The 14866-nt window shown below is 44.7% G+C and overlaps 1 protein-coding gene across 1 annotated transcript in view; it reads left to right on the top strand.

Moving 5' to 3' along the window:
* Positions 1–3824: 3824 nt before the first annotated feature.
* Positions 3825–14866, top strand: part of APCDD1 (APC down-regulated 1) — a 30186-nt gene continuing 19144 nt past the window's right edge. Inside the window, exons 1-2 of the mRNA XM_086740617.1 lie at positions 3825–4210; positions 13405–13588. Of these exons, the coding sequence (XP_086596743.1) occupies positions 4153–4210; positions 13405–13588 (242 nt within the window). The 5' untranslated portion in view covers positions 3825–4152. The remainder of the gene's footprint in view (positions 4211–13404; positions 13589–14866) is intronic.

Raw genomic sequence — 14866 nt, forward strand, 5'->3', positions numbered from 1 at the left:
TCTTGACAATGGCCACACGACTTTCACTTATACTGTGTTTGGTCTGTATTTTCTATACTTGTTACCAGGTAGCAGAGCTTCAACACATGTATTGTGTCTCAGAAGACTAAAATAAATTCATTTCCAAAATATATTTCTCAGACTAGTTATCTACCTACACAAGGAAGAAAAACAAAGGACAGACCTCTATGGTAACCTGTACCATCTCAGAGCCACAGTTTGCAGGTCAGCATTACCACAGGTACACGCTTAAGAAAACTAAAGTCAGATTCAGCATCCCTTAAAATAATAATAAAATCCCACTGGCTTCAGTGGCTGCATTGAAGATCAAGCCTCTAGTAGGGGAAGGTGAAATATTCTGCACAATTTGGGAGCCAAACATCTAGAAAATATCAACAAAGGCTCTTTCAGTTACCTTTTTTAACAAAGAATAAGGAAAAAATCAGCATCTTAAACACCTTATCCTAAAATCTAAAAACGATAGATGCAGTCACTGATAAACCCTGCTCTACCCCATGCACTATAGCATTCTCAGCCCAAACTGAAAGGAGAAACAAAATGATTGCCATTTGCTTTACATCATAAAACAGTTTAACTTCTCTCTCAAAGAGCTGAAGCCAAAATAAGAAATCACAGAGTGCATATTTCCATGTATCAGACAGGCTCCAGGCTGGTCTTGTGGATTCTACCTCAAGCTGGACACATAGAAAAACTCTTCTTCAAATCTTCACTTAACTTTTGATGAATTTGTCACAGACAATTCTCAAAAGGAAATCTGACAGACGTTTGATTCTTTGCGAATTAGTCACTCCACTCCTTTCCAATAGATCTCTACATCCCGCTCCTTTGACTTATTCAAGAGAACATATCGGCTTTTTTGAAAACTTAATACAGCCATTAGCAAATCACAGTTGTGGCACTGCCAAAGCATTACCAGCTCAAAGAGTGCTGCCCCATCCCATTCTTCTCCATAGCATAAAGTGTCCCACATGCTTGCTGCCTCCATTCTTTCCCATCCTCTCTCTCTTTTAAACATCTTTCACCACCAGATTGGCATTGGCCGCCAGCCAACCAGCCGGCACTTTAGCTAGACAAGTGCTATGCTGATATGCCTAGACCTTTGAAGTGTCACACAACAAGTCCAACAAGTTAGTTTTCTTCCTATTTTAATACTTTTTGCAAAGGGCCCCAGCCACAAAGTACATTTCCCATCAGTTTTTAGTTTTTTTTTTCAAAACAGCCCCTTTCTGTGCAAACTTTTGCTGACGACTTCCTTTTTGAAACGCTTTGACCCCTACCAGATTTTTGAGAATATGGCCAAGAGATGCCTTTGTAAATGATTTCACATTATACCTACATTAGCTATATACCCTGCCCCAGGAGCCCAAGTTCAGAAAGTCATGGTTGGACAGGTTAATAAAATTTTTAATGAGCACTGATGTGACGTGCTGCTTAGATCAAAGTGCAAAAAGCTGTTATTTGTCACTGCTTCCCATTACAGCACATTTTGAACAGGGGCATAGTAATGAAACAAGTAGGCCTGGGCATATTTAAAAAAAAAATACGGTGCATCAGGCTGAAAAACCCCATATCCTTAAAATAACACAAAATAATATAAAAAAGACAAAGTATAGTCTATGTTGTTTTTGGAAAGTTCTCCTGTGTCTGAGCCTATTGCGTATTGATTTCATTTTACTTCATTACCACATCTGAAGCTGCACTGATAGTAAATCACAAGCGGAGTCTAATTTACCAAGTTGGCCAACGGAGCAGTAAAGTCATTGCCCTTTCCTCTTATGAAAAGCTGTTAGTGATGCTGCTGTGGGGGGCTGTCAATTCCCAGGGAGAAACCATGAGCTCCCGGGATAATTGACTTTTGGGATAAATGACTGTTTGCAGGCAATTCTCAGTCTCATCTTTTTGCAGATAATTACATTGCATGATCTGGGGATGGTAAAGCAGGTTGTGTCTGTAGAAAACGCCTCTCCTTTCGTATGTTGCTAGTTTTATACAACTATACTTCAAAACATCCATTTCTTCATTACTGCTCACGGTGATGCTGGCCTACCTTTTACATTCAGGTAAATAGTAGGTGACTTACATTATGAGCTGTCCTACACACCGTATTATCCGTACGCCTGGCAAACAGGCGTGAGACTCTTCAAGCTGGCTTCTCCCAACGGGCAGGACCCCTTCGTAATAATCTGGTGCTCAGAGCCAACAACAGGGCAAGCCCACATGTGCTGCCTTTGACTTCTCCTTATATCACTTGTTGCACGCCCAGTGTTATCTCGCTGATCGCCCCGGCAGGAACTTCTCTGAAGAGCAACAACCGTCACACACGGAGCTCAAGTACATCGGGGGTCCCCAGGACTCAGAAACACAGATGCTTGCACTGTATTTAAGTGAGCACGGTTGTATTCCTTGCTCATTGGATGTGTTTAGCTTACAGAACCTGCAGGTAAAGAAAAACTCCTTGGGTGTCTCTGCCACTGTAGGATTGTTACAAGTGGCGAAAGCAGAATTTTGCCCTGGCTTAGTGCTGAAAATAGCCAAGTGGATAAACAAGGCTTCCCAAACTTCCCAAGGCTTTTCCAAAGGCACTGCATCTACGGCAAGAACCACCCTCTCCTCCCTCCGCGCACACCTCCGTGGCAACTACAGGAACGGGCTGAAGATGAGCAAGCAGCACTGGGAAAGGGCATTTTTACAGCCTTACCCAGCGTTACTTGCTCATGTTCGTGGGCAGCGTTTTTTGAAGGATGTTGCTTTGCTCTGAGCATCTCTCTCTAGGGTCACTGAGAAGATGTTTGACCACTACAGGCTTGTACAGACCGCCACCAAGTGCTCTGGAAACCATCCTTTCTGGCTTCAAAAACATCTGTGTGAAGGCACAAGCATAACCCTGAGAATCCAAGGCACGGGAGCGCTAATTCTGACTCACCGCTTACTTGTTTCTGTTTCCTCCCCTATGTAAGTGAGGAAGATTAAATTTATTCTTCCTTCTCAAGGGAGCTGGAAGGGAATCATCATTGTTTGTCTTTCTTTTTAAGCATGCAGCGTGTAAACACTTTAGCTCGGTTAAGCCATTCAAAACTCAGTTATGTCGATTTTCTCAAAATTTCCTCCAATTTGTTACACATTCTTTGCCATGAGGCCCTTACAGCTGAGCCCATGAGCCCAAACACAGACTAGAAAACATGATGTCCCTGTCCAGAGGACACTATTAAAAAAAAAAAAAGAGCCTCAGTTAAAATTCAGGCATGTGAGTCACTCACTTGTACAACACAAAGGGCCCGTGTGAAGTGTTTGCATGGCCAGGGCCTAAGACCGGACTAAAAAGCAAAACTGACGAACGGGGGCACGGGAGGAAAACCTGCAAGAGAGCGCAGCACCAAAAGGGCAACCTTGACCTCTATGTTCAGCTTTTTAAATGCCCAGTTTTAGGTGGAAAGCCGCAACCACGCGAAGGTTTATTTTCGGGCCAAAGGGTGCCACGGCCACTTTTCCTCCCCTCCAGCCCCCCGGGCCCGCAGCCCCACCCGCCTGCCCCGCAGCCGAGGAAGGGCCGGCCACCTCCACGCCACCTCCACGCCCCCTCCCACGCGTTCTCCAGGCCCCCGTGAGCACATCCTCCCCGCTCCCAGGCGCTCGCTCTCTCCCGCCCCGCGGCGGCTCCAGGCGGGTCCCGGGCCCCTTCCCCGCCCCCCGCCATTCCCCGCCCTGGGAGCGCTGCCCGCCCTCCCCGCCCACGGGAGGAGTCCCTGCCTCCCGACCCCTCCTCCTCCTGCTCTTGGAAGGGGAAATATGAAGCGGAGCTGCCGCTACGTTTCGTGGAGACGGTGCGGGAGTCGGCGGTGGAGCAGCAGGGAGCGCGCATCCTCGGGCGCTGAGCGGCGGAGCCCCAGCCCTGCCGAGGCGGCGGCGGCGGTAGCAGCGTACGGGGCGGGAGCCCTGAGGAGCGGGAGCGGCGGCGGCGGCGGCGGCCCCCGACCCCAGAGGGTGCCCGGCGGCCCCCGGCCCCGCCAGCCGCCTGCCCCCCAGCGCCGGGCCGTGGACTGCCCGCGGCGGCGCTGAGGCGCGGGCGGCGCGGCGGGAGGCAGCGGTGCCCGGAGCGAAGGCGCGGGGAAGGGGGCGCTGCGAGGCGGGGAGATGCCCGCCCGGTACGGCGGCCTGATGCGATACCTGTTCCCAGCCCTGCTGCTGCACGGTGAGTGCGGGGGCCAGGGTGGGAGACAGTCCCATAACCTGGCGGGTGGGGGGAGAGGGTCGCGGGTGGGTGCGCTCGCCCGTCCTGGGTGCGGGCGTTGGGTCCCGGCTGCTCGGGCCGGGAGGGAGGGTGGGACTGGCGGAGGAGGGGTCCCTTATGGATGGCGAAGCGGGCAGAGACCCTGAACCCTCGTCTTAGCGGCGGGCAGCCGGTGCGGGTAAAATCACGCAGAAAAACGTCCCGCTCGGAAGTTCGCGTCGGCGGTGTTGTCCTTCCGCGCCGGTACCTGCGTGGACGGAGCAGCTGGTGCGGGCACCTCACGGAAAGATGCTTTACGCGCCTCTGGGCAAAGGGCTGGCTCTACCAAACCCCGGGGAGCTTGGGCGAGACGTCCCACGGGCCCCACGTTCCACCTGCAGGCAAAGAAGAGGGGTTTGGTGTGGAGGTGTTCCCTGGGAAGCCTTAGGCAGCGAAGTTTACCAGCACCGGGTCGTGTACCGAACGAAAAAATGTTTTGCCGTGGAGCACGGAGACTCGGGTGTCATTATGCACAGTCCTGCCTCAGTGCTCTCAGCTTAGCCCTGCACTGACATTTCTCTGAAACTGCACAGTAGGCAAGATTTTAGTGAGAAAAGCCAGCATATTTAAACTTAAACTTACAAGCTCAGCTTGTAAATCCATATTGAGGCACTTAAACGGATAACCCATCTTTCCGGAAAGCCAGCGTTCTTCAAGAGCAACTTCTGAAAAGGAGGCTGTTGAATGAGCTGTTTGGGTACATCTAGCATTTGGCAGCCAGATTTGAAAAATCCGGGTGCAGTATTGCTCTGAAAGAGTGACTCAACCTACTCGGTTACAGCATCATTTTGAACAGCATTCCTAATTCTGAAGTACTCTGTAGCATCCAGCCTTCTGCAGCTAAATTTCTTAGGACCTCAAGCTTACTTGTAAAAAGAGGGATTTTCTTTTCTTTTCTTTTCTTTTTTTTTTTTTTTTTTTTTTTTTTTTTTTCGATGCAAGTGACCTACATGGATTCAGTGTGAGATCTGTGATATTTCAAAGCTGTTCCTGGGGTTGATTTTGTGGAGCAGGGATTGTCCCTTGCTGTGTTTGTACAAGTGCTGAGCACACAGATGGTATTCAATAAATAATAAAGACCATGGGCTTCTGATTGTGTATTTTGTTTTGAGAAAGAAAGAGCAGGAGACCCTGTTCCCCAGGAGGGGGTTTTAGACCCTTCTTGCAGCTCAGCTGTGAAATCCAGAGAGTGTAGAAAGGAGTTTAGCTGAGCCAGACCTGCCGGGATGCCAGAGGTGTTCTTTAAAACTCTGTGATCTGAGACGTAAAAGTCAAAATGGGAGGTTTGAAGTTAGAGGGTAAAGAGAGGAGGTGTAATTACAGGGTTGGACTCCCTGGCTCATCTGCTTGGAATTACAGAGCAGAGCTGAACCCTGGCTGGAGCAGGAAACAAATTGGGGCCAGTGATCAGATCAAAACAGCAGCTGCCAAAAGAGGATGAAGGAGGAAAATAATTTTTTTTTTCCATATGCAGTTATAGTTTACCAAATAACATAGACGTAAGTTTCTGTAGAAAGATACAACTCAGCAACTTGTATATAAAGATACACCCCTCGGTTACGTAGCAGTGCACATTTTGGATCTGAGCTGCAAGTGCTGGGAAACTACTGCCCTCTTACAAACTTGAAAATGACATCGGTGGCACATAATGCACTGAAGTGTAGCCCGTCTATATGTATTTACCCTGTGAGCTTTAACTTGGCCCAGAGCTTTTCCCTCTGTGCCACAGAGTCAATAGGAACATCCGTCGGTCAGCAGCTACCCGAAATTGGTAATATATAAGAATAACCAGCAATCCCAGGGGATCACAGAGTTAAGCCTCTTACAGCACGGGATGTTTTCTTTTGCATTTCTATTGCACATGGCAATTTAAGGGTTAAAGGCGAGTGAGTGAGTGTGTGTGGGTGGGTGGTTGAGGATTTTTAGGGCTTAAAGCTTTAGAACAGAAGTTAAATGTCCTGTAAGGCTAAAGCTTCTGCTTTCATTGCATTAAGAAATGTCTACTTTAACATCACCGAATTAAAATTTGGAAAAAAGTTGTCTTCATTAATCAAAATAAAACCTGTACAATGTCAAAAAAAAAAAAAAAGGTTTGCAGCTGGAAGTTGTCCATTATCACTCTTTTCTTTGCTTAGACAAAAAGCCACAGAAGTTTCAGATGTCAAATACTAAGTTCATTCAGCTCCAAGAAAACCTGATTAATAAGAGCTACGTTCAAGTGGATTCAAAACAAATTTGGCTAATTTATTTTGTGAATGTAAACCTTTTTTTACAAATACAGATGCTAAGAAGAAATGTTAGCATATTCCTGATTACGTTACTGCTAACGAATTAGAAACTTCAGGTAACTAAACAATTTGTTGATAATATCATGGAAATTGCACTAATCAAGATGATGAAGACAGGACTGCTAGGCTTTTCAGAGCAAAACTGTTTATGCTTTTAAAAGTTCTCTGGCAATATTGCTTAAATAAAACACATAGAAGTATTTTATTTTAAACCTATTCATGAAAATAATAAGTAAATGTATCAGAAGGTATAAATACGCTTATCCATCAAATGGGCTAATATTGCCGTCCATGCTATAGGCATGTGTGATCTGTTCCCTCAGTAAAATACTGTATTTGGAAGTCTGGAAGACAATAAAGAGAGAAAAAGGGGAAGACACTGCTTAGTGTAAGACTTATAGAGTTTGCAGAAAGAGTTAGAAGAAGGATTCAATTTTATTCACTCTTTTGTCAGCATAAATTTGATTTCACTCATCTCTGTACCTTGGTTGTGGGCTAGCAGTGGTATGATGTAGGTGTTATGAACAGTAAGGGCAATTTTTGTTCTCTGTGGGGTGTCCATAGGAGGTGGGCTGCCAGGCAAGGATGCCCAAAACTAGCCTCAATGATGCTGAAGGAAAACACCTTCAGCTGCTGAGGGCAAGGCTAGGATTTTATTGCTGGTGCGACGCTTTAAGCAGGGTGGATAGAGGGTAGGATTATATGTAGCAAGCTTGTTTAGCATTGCCTTTACTCAGACACAAGTCCCCCTGGCACTGGGGGCATTCCCATCTGGATGAATCCTAGTGTGGAGGGCAGGGCAGATGTCTGCAGGCAGATGTTTCCTTCAAAGAGGGTGAGACCAAACTGCCGTTGATAGGATATTGAATTGCGCTTACAGCCTAGTGCTGCACCCACTCATGCCAGTGGCAGAGTTCCTGGTGCCCTGAGGGGTGGTGGGCTTTAACCCTTCGAGGTTTCATAAAGCAGCCCACGCTCTGGGCAGTAGCGTTTCACCTTGCAGCAGTCATCCCAATTAAGAGCCAAACTTGAGCTTAACAGAGGTTATTGGCTGCATAACCGGTTGGGTCTCAGACCTCTTCCAAGATGGGGCATTGAGTAAGGACCGAGCTGGGGGATGACAGAGGATCTCAATGCTGGGCCAGTCAGCCTTGGAGGAGTTTCCTTTTAGCTGTCCCACCTAAACACACTTTAGATCTCTCTTCAGGATCTTCCACGCTCCCAAATGTTCATTTTGCATCTCTTTGAAAGCTGTACCTGGAAACTCTGTATGCACAAGGAAAGCCACAGATACATGTGAAAGGAAGTCATTGTCCTGTCTGCTTCCATGGCCATAAAACCCAGCTTTCCTCTCCCAACCCTTTTGTTTGTAGTAGCTAATTTAGGTACCAATCCTGCAAGGCCTCTTTGAAGTTTCAAGTGCAGGGAAAACACTGGTAAACACAGACTTGGTAACAGGACATTATATTCTCCATGGCAATTACGTAAGTTTGCACCGGAGCTAAAAGCCTGTCATGGGCGTTATCTGACACTATCCCACCCCAAGAAAGAGTGTAATCCAAATGTCTCTTTATTTAATTGTGCAGGGCAACTGCCCAGATAAGGAGAGCTATAAACTTAATCCAACCAATTATTCTTTATCTGTTGTAAGGTTTTTCGAGTTTTCAAACAAGTTCTGACTTGAAAAGAGCTTGCTGCAGAAATAAAGCACGAATGTTAAAATGTTTCTGTCGGCCATCACATGCTTTGAACTTGTACTATCACTGGAGGTTGTTTTAATTTGTAATAAAATGGTGCTCTTCTGGATTTACATTGCTGTAAATGAAAGAAAAAGTGAAGTGGTTCCTGCTGAGCAATCCCACTCTAAGTCTGGTTTTGAATCCTATTTTCAGGTAACATTTATTCTCCCATTTAGGAAAGGGTGAACCTGCTAAACACCCGGTAGCTTTGAGTCTGGTTTGAAGTGCTGCACTTGGACATGTTTGAAGCTACGGTTTAGATTCTGGTAGAGGTGTTCATTAAACTGATTAAATCTAAACAGTTTAAGATTTAAGATTATTTGAGTTTTACTTTTGCAATCTGGCATAGCTGAGACCAGAATTTGGCCCAGGTGTTTGGGCAGAAATTGAATTACAAGAATTTGTGTTCAAGCACAACTCTACTTATCTGTTTTACAATTGTATGTTATTTGCATACTATTTTTCAGAAAACCGCAATGTTTATTCTAGCAGCTCACCGTTTTTTTTCAGAAATGTTGGTGGAGAGCTGTATCGTAGCCATTTTTGAAACACATTTGGGTAACGGGCTGCCAACAGGTTGCCCTTTTAAGGTTTCTGTTTTACTCACAGCTATGCGCAGAAATCTTTGAAGAACTTGAAAGTAACCTATCTTCCCTTAACAATTACTTTTATCTTGAATGGTTGTTCCCACATCAGATACAGGTTTATAGGTTGAACCCGAGCGCCTGAGGTCCCCTGCCTGGTGCGGGGCGTGCTCCTATTCATGTCTTACTGGAGTGGCGGCTGTGTGGACCCGACTTTCCCACCCAGATGGATGTTGCATCTGCTCCTGTCAAGTGTGGTCTGTGAGGGCCTGGGCAGGCATCCCCAGCTAGCTGTAGCAACTCGTACACTGTTTTCCATTAGTTTGGTGCAAAAGTTGTGATCTACGCTGCTAGGGCTTGAGTATGAGAGAGAAGTTGCCTATCAGCTCATCAGAAAATGTATTTGTTTTGTGGTTTTTTCTAGCTGGCGTTTCTGATGGATTCTGGAATTTTCCTTTTCCTTTTGGACTTGCTCCTTTGCATAAACCACCACCGTGGGGTGGGTGATACGATCTTATGACCTCTGGTTGTGGTGTAGCTAAAGTGAAAGGCAGCCAGAGGCTTCACAGAATAATTGCTATTAGTCTCATGCAAAGATTCTTTTTCTTTTAAGTCTGTCAGACTTCTGGGTGATAACATGGTGGGTTTTTTTTCTTATTTATTTATTTATTTTTAACAAGTGGGTAAGGTTCCTTCGTAACACATAAAAATTTAGAAGTCAGTCAGTGAGAGTCTGAGATACTCTCAGTTGAATCTGAGGTACTTGTACGGCTTGTCGTGGAGGTACGGAGACCTTCCATCTGTGCCGTAGAGAACAGCAGACTTGGATCTCTTTGAATGAAAGTAGTGGCTCTAACTATGTTGCAACTGCATCTAGGCTCCAAGGTGGGCTTTTAAAGAGCCATGAAATTCTGTTCTCAGTTTCATGCAAGTACATTTTAACTTTGAGCCTTCCGGTGATGTCCCATCTACCATGGCCAAATGGATCTTTTAAAATTAGCAAAGTCTGCAGGACCTCAGTTTTTCCGAACACCTCGCTGTGCACTGCCAAGGGTGGAGCAGGGGGACACTGCACTGCCTCTCAGCATCTGCTGCATGGAAAAGCACAGGAAGATGGTGTCCAGTTTACTGCCCTATGTGGGAAGCGTATCACCAGTCTTGGTGTTTGATCTTCAGATGGTGCAAGGGGAAGCTATGGCTCCTTTGTACAGTAGCCGTATGTACAGGCATATGTCAGTGAGTATGAAAGCACTGAAATGATTACTCGGTGAGGAAGGAGCCTGTGCTAAATTGTTTCCTTGCCCCAGCAACACAAACGAAGGTGGAGGTCCCATCAATACCTTTTAATTTTATACCATAATTAATATTCTGATATTTACATCCTATTTATGCGATGTTGCCTAGCATGTGTGTGTTCTCTACATCCCTTCCTCTGTCTCTGCAGCCTTCCTTACATTCTTGTGCCTGTCCCGATTACCTAAACTTATTCCTGCACTCATTTGTCACAGTTGGACGGATAACAGTCTCAAACAAATACCCTCTCCGCAGGTACAGATCTCTAGAGCTATCGGTGCAGATCTCCCTTCTGTACACTGCTTTCAGTTTATCGTTTGCAAGTTGCAGACAGAACTACATACATGTGACAGGGAGAGCTGGGACCCCATTGCTTGTGAGCTATATCAAAGAAAAGACACAGTGTAATACCACATAAAGTCTGAATCCTTTTCAAAAACCCCTTCTTTTCATTATTTCCTCCAGGCAATAATTTGGGCATGTATAATGTGGTTACTGCGTTTTCTCCTTTGATATGTGCACACGCAAGACGATATACTCCCACAGAAGGATTTTTGCTTGGAGAAATTCAGTGCCCAAGTATGTTTAAATTAATAAATCATTCATTTTTAATGTCTTTACTCCTCAATCATATGACATGAGCTAGGCAAAATACAACTTCTGAAAAGCAAATAGTATAATAAATATGCCTTGGAAATAGTCACTTGAACCATTTCAAAACCTCCTTTTGATGGTAGATTTCAAATGCTTAACAACTTCAAGTGGAAGTGTAAAGATTTTTCAGTGTGAGATAATTTGCCTGCAGGAGACATCCTCACAGCTATGTTTCTATTGGAAGTTAGTACTGATGGCTGCAGCCTCTGCTAGGTACCTTGCAGGAAGTGTCGCTTCTGACCCAAAAGATGCTCTGAGCCCACGGACAGGAGCGCTCGCTCCGTTTCAGAATGAGGTGCTGAAGTAACGTGGGCTTTTTGAGGATATGGAGACTTAGAGACAGAGACAGGTGTTAGAAGGCAAGCTCACACTCACTAGCTGTGATTCATAATGACAAACGTAAATATACTGGTAAGCTTACCCTGTACCTGGCTGAACTTGTTCTCCTGGCAGCATGAAGGCCTGTGAAATCTGCCACATACCCACAAGGTTCCAGATAATCCAAATGAGCCCAAGTTTTTGAGAGTGTCGAGGGCTGCTCCGGGTGAGGTGAGCTGGAGACACGGCCCAGCTGTGCAGAGATGCTGGCTTCAGCCCATGAGGCTGTACTCCCGCGTACGTGAAGCACTGAGCCCCATCTAATAAATCCTCCCTCTCCAAAGATGTAGTCAGCTCAAGCAGAGAGTCACCCTGCCGTAGCCATACCATTTATGAAGCAGCCATATAATTTCTGGCTGTGGAACGGAAGTTTGGCACTAACGTGAGTGACTCTGCTCACCCATGTAGAAGAACCTGAGAAGCCTTGACTTCCAGAAAGGGAGAAGTCTTGACCCTCTGAAATTCAAGGACATCTCAGAAGGCGTGCTCAAATATCAAAGCATCCCTAGCATTTATTACCCTTTAGAAAGTAAGGCCGTAAATTCTCATTCAGATGGAAGAATTATTTGTAACCTGCAACAAAGCTACCAGATTTTCCAATAAAGACTTTGTGAGGTTGTATTCACTGATCTCATTAAATCTTGAGATCATTCATTGGTAAGCACTGTTTACATTCAGGTATTTATTGGATCTTTTTTTTATCATTCTTTACTCTGCCTACCGGATAAGTCCTTGCCTTTGTTTGGCTTAGCAAGTGTTTTTTTTTTGAACATAGGAACCATTTATGGTGTCACTGATTCATTATCTTGGCTAGGTCTTAGATCTTCCGGAAGAAACTTGAGTAACACCTGGGAAAATGGCATTGCTGAAAATATACGTACATGTATGTATATTATTGTATGAATCACTAGCACCATTTTCTTTTTTGCAGTAGGAAATGGCAAAGGTTTGAAACAATGTCTACCTAAAAATGAACAATGCCAATTTTCTTGGAATTTCTCTGGTAATGTAGCACACGGCCCAAGCGTATGCCTAAGCGTTAGATGGGGCCTGGGGAATAAAGCGTAGGATCTTGTACAAGGCGGCTCAGCACAGTGTAGGGTTGCACCACGCGCTAGTGAATCCCGAACAGCCCAGTTCCTGAGTCAGTTCTTGGGTCAGCCAAGAGGGCACCAGAAAAGAATCTAGGATTCGCCTAGACCCCGGCCCTGGGAGCACGTGTTGGCGAGACATCCCTCTCCCCAGACAGCCACCTCGGCTTCCTGGGCACGCAACCAGCCCCTCCACCTCACCCCGTATTCGTTTTCTAGCCTGCTGGTTCTTAAATTCCTTCTGGCAAAGTAATACAGTTTCCAACCCATTATGTAAGGTTCATGTTTTTCACCTCTTAACCTCTAGATGTGTGTTTTTCTTTTGATCCATGTTTTCCAACGTATCTGAGAGCAGGCTGCGCCTAAAAGAGTAAAGACGCATTCCTTCTGAAGCTATGTATTCATTTTGTTCAATTAATATTGCGTAGAGAGAGCGCTGGTGGGTTTTGTATGTATACATTACTAGAAACCAAAATTACTGTGTGCTGGAGATAAAATTAGCTTTTGAAATTCCTTTTCCCCTTTAAAATAAAAATAGCAGAATCTGCCTTTAATTGAGCACCTCAGTCATCACAGAGGCTTCCTGTGTGCAGAGGCTTTGCTTTTAATATCTGTTTTCTCTTGGCTTTAAAGAATAGTCTTTATTTGCAAGTGTATTATAGAAGCGTTCAAATTAGAGGTGGGCTGAAACCGCAAAGTTTATATCCGGATCTGGATGCGACTTTCTAAAAGTTCCAAGGTCCAAGTTTTTCATTGTCCTGACCAGAGATTAAAGAGGTGTCTATAAAATTCAGGTTCAGAGCCACGCCTCCTGGGTGTGGAAATGCAACACTTTGGTTCATGCCCTTTTCCCCATTATATTTCATGAAGCAAACCTATTTAGCGGATTATTAGTGGGCTGACAGAGAGGAAGAGTGTGCCATAATTTTTTTTTTTCCCCCAGATGAATCAAGAAATGCAAGCAGTACTTTCCTAGACACATAACGTTGCGAACAAGTGTCATTCAACACAAGATGTTCACAACCTCCTTTATTGTGTGGAAGCCTTTCTCATCAGGGTCTCATGATAGTTTACACTTTTCTATCACAGGGCTGGGAGAAGGTTCTGCTCTGCTTCACACGGACAGCAGGTCCCACCCTCGATCCTTGGAGAAGAGTGCGTGGAGGGCTTTCAAGGAGTCACAGTGTCACCATATGCTGAAACACCTTCACAATGGAGCCCGGATCACTGTGCAGATGCCTCCCAATATTGAGGGACACTGGGTCTCTACTGGGTAAGGAAAGATAAAACAAGATGCTTGAGTGATGTATATGGAAGAGAAGAGGAAAAGGAAGGATGAATATTCCCACTTTAAGCTGCAGGGGTAATATTTTCTTTAATATGGTGATGCTCTAAATTCCAGATGCTTTCTATATGTTTATGCATAAAAGGAGAAGGAGCAGCATTATGTAGATTAGAATAGCATGCTGTAAAGCTGTCTTGATGAATCAATTTATAGTCTGGATTTTAAACAGCATGCTGTGAAATATTTTTAAATCTCTCTTTGAATAGGAAGGAGCCCAACAAGTTGCCAAAATGAATGCTTATTCAAACATAACATTGTACTATCTTTGACTACATGCATTAGATGCATTGAATGGGTCGTTGTTTTCAGAGCATGTGTCTAGCACAGGTTTTATTTGCAAAAGAAATTAAGAAGCTGTATTTCACCAGTTCTGTTACTCTCTATACATGATGACTTGTAATTCAGAGAGGTATTTTGCTTTCTGTGTCTCAGCAGGCAACATTCACATGCTTATTTGAAGTGACTTGTAGTAGGAAATACTGGGTTTTTTAACAGAAAGGAGTGTATTTTTGTTAAGCAGTGTGGATGTGGCAAGGGGGACAAGTTTGAAGGCACAAAAGGACTTTCTACAGGAAGTGGAATTTAACTGCCATTTACACCTTCAGGAAAAAAAAAAAAAAGCAAAGAAAAACCACAAACCCTGAATATTGCATGGTCCAAATTCAAGCCAAATAAAAGTTTTGCATTAACAGTCAGAAGTTTGCATTAACTGCCACCCCTGTTGAAAGTTTGAGTGGAAAAGCTGAAGACGCAATCCTGCACGTCCTCTGCAGACCAGACCTGGTGGAGCTCTGCTGAGAAGCTTCTACAGCAGCACAGAAGCCCGTTCTTTCTACTGTGCTGTGAACATTTGGCATCTCACTTTCTGGTGTTATCTGTCCTTTTGCTAAATCTACCATGCAAAATAGAAGAATAGATGTTTAATAAGCTGCTACTTTTTTTTCAGAGAATAATTGAGTCACATGGTGGTCCCTAGAAAAAAAAAAAAAAGAAAAAGAGAAACATGACTCAAAGTATTTAAACCTACAAAGATAAAGCCCTTAGTTAGATATGATCACTATGAAGCAATATACTAATAACAGCGTAACAGCAGAGGAAATTGTTGGTTAATTGGCAGGCCACAGATGCCTAGTTCCTATTTACTGCCATTCATGTTACAGTAATGTTAGCACCCAAGTGTCTCTGTGGACCCATGCAGGTTTGCTC

Source organism: Chlamydotis macqueenii, chromosome 2 (genome assembly GCF_036417535.1).
Source record: "Chlamydotis macqueenii isolate bChlMac1 chromosome 2, bChlMac1.mat, whole genome shotgun sequence".
In the NCBI taxonomy this organism is placed as follows: Eukaryota; Metazoa; Chordata; class Aves; order Otidiformes; family Otididae; genus Chlamydotis; species Chlamydotis macqueenii.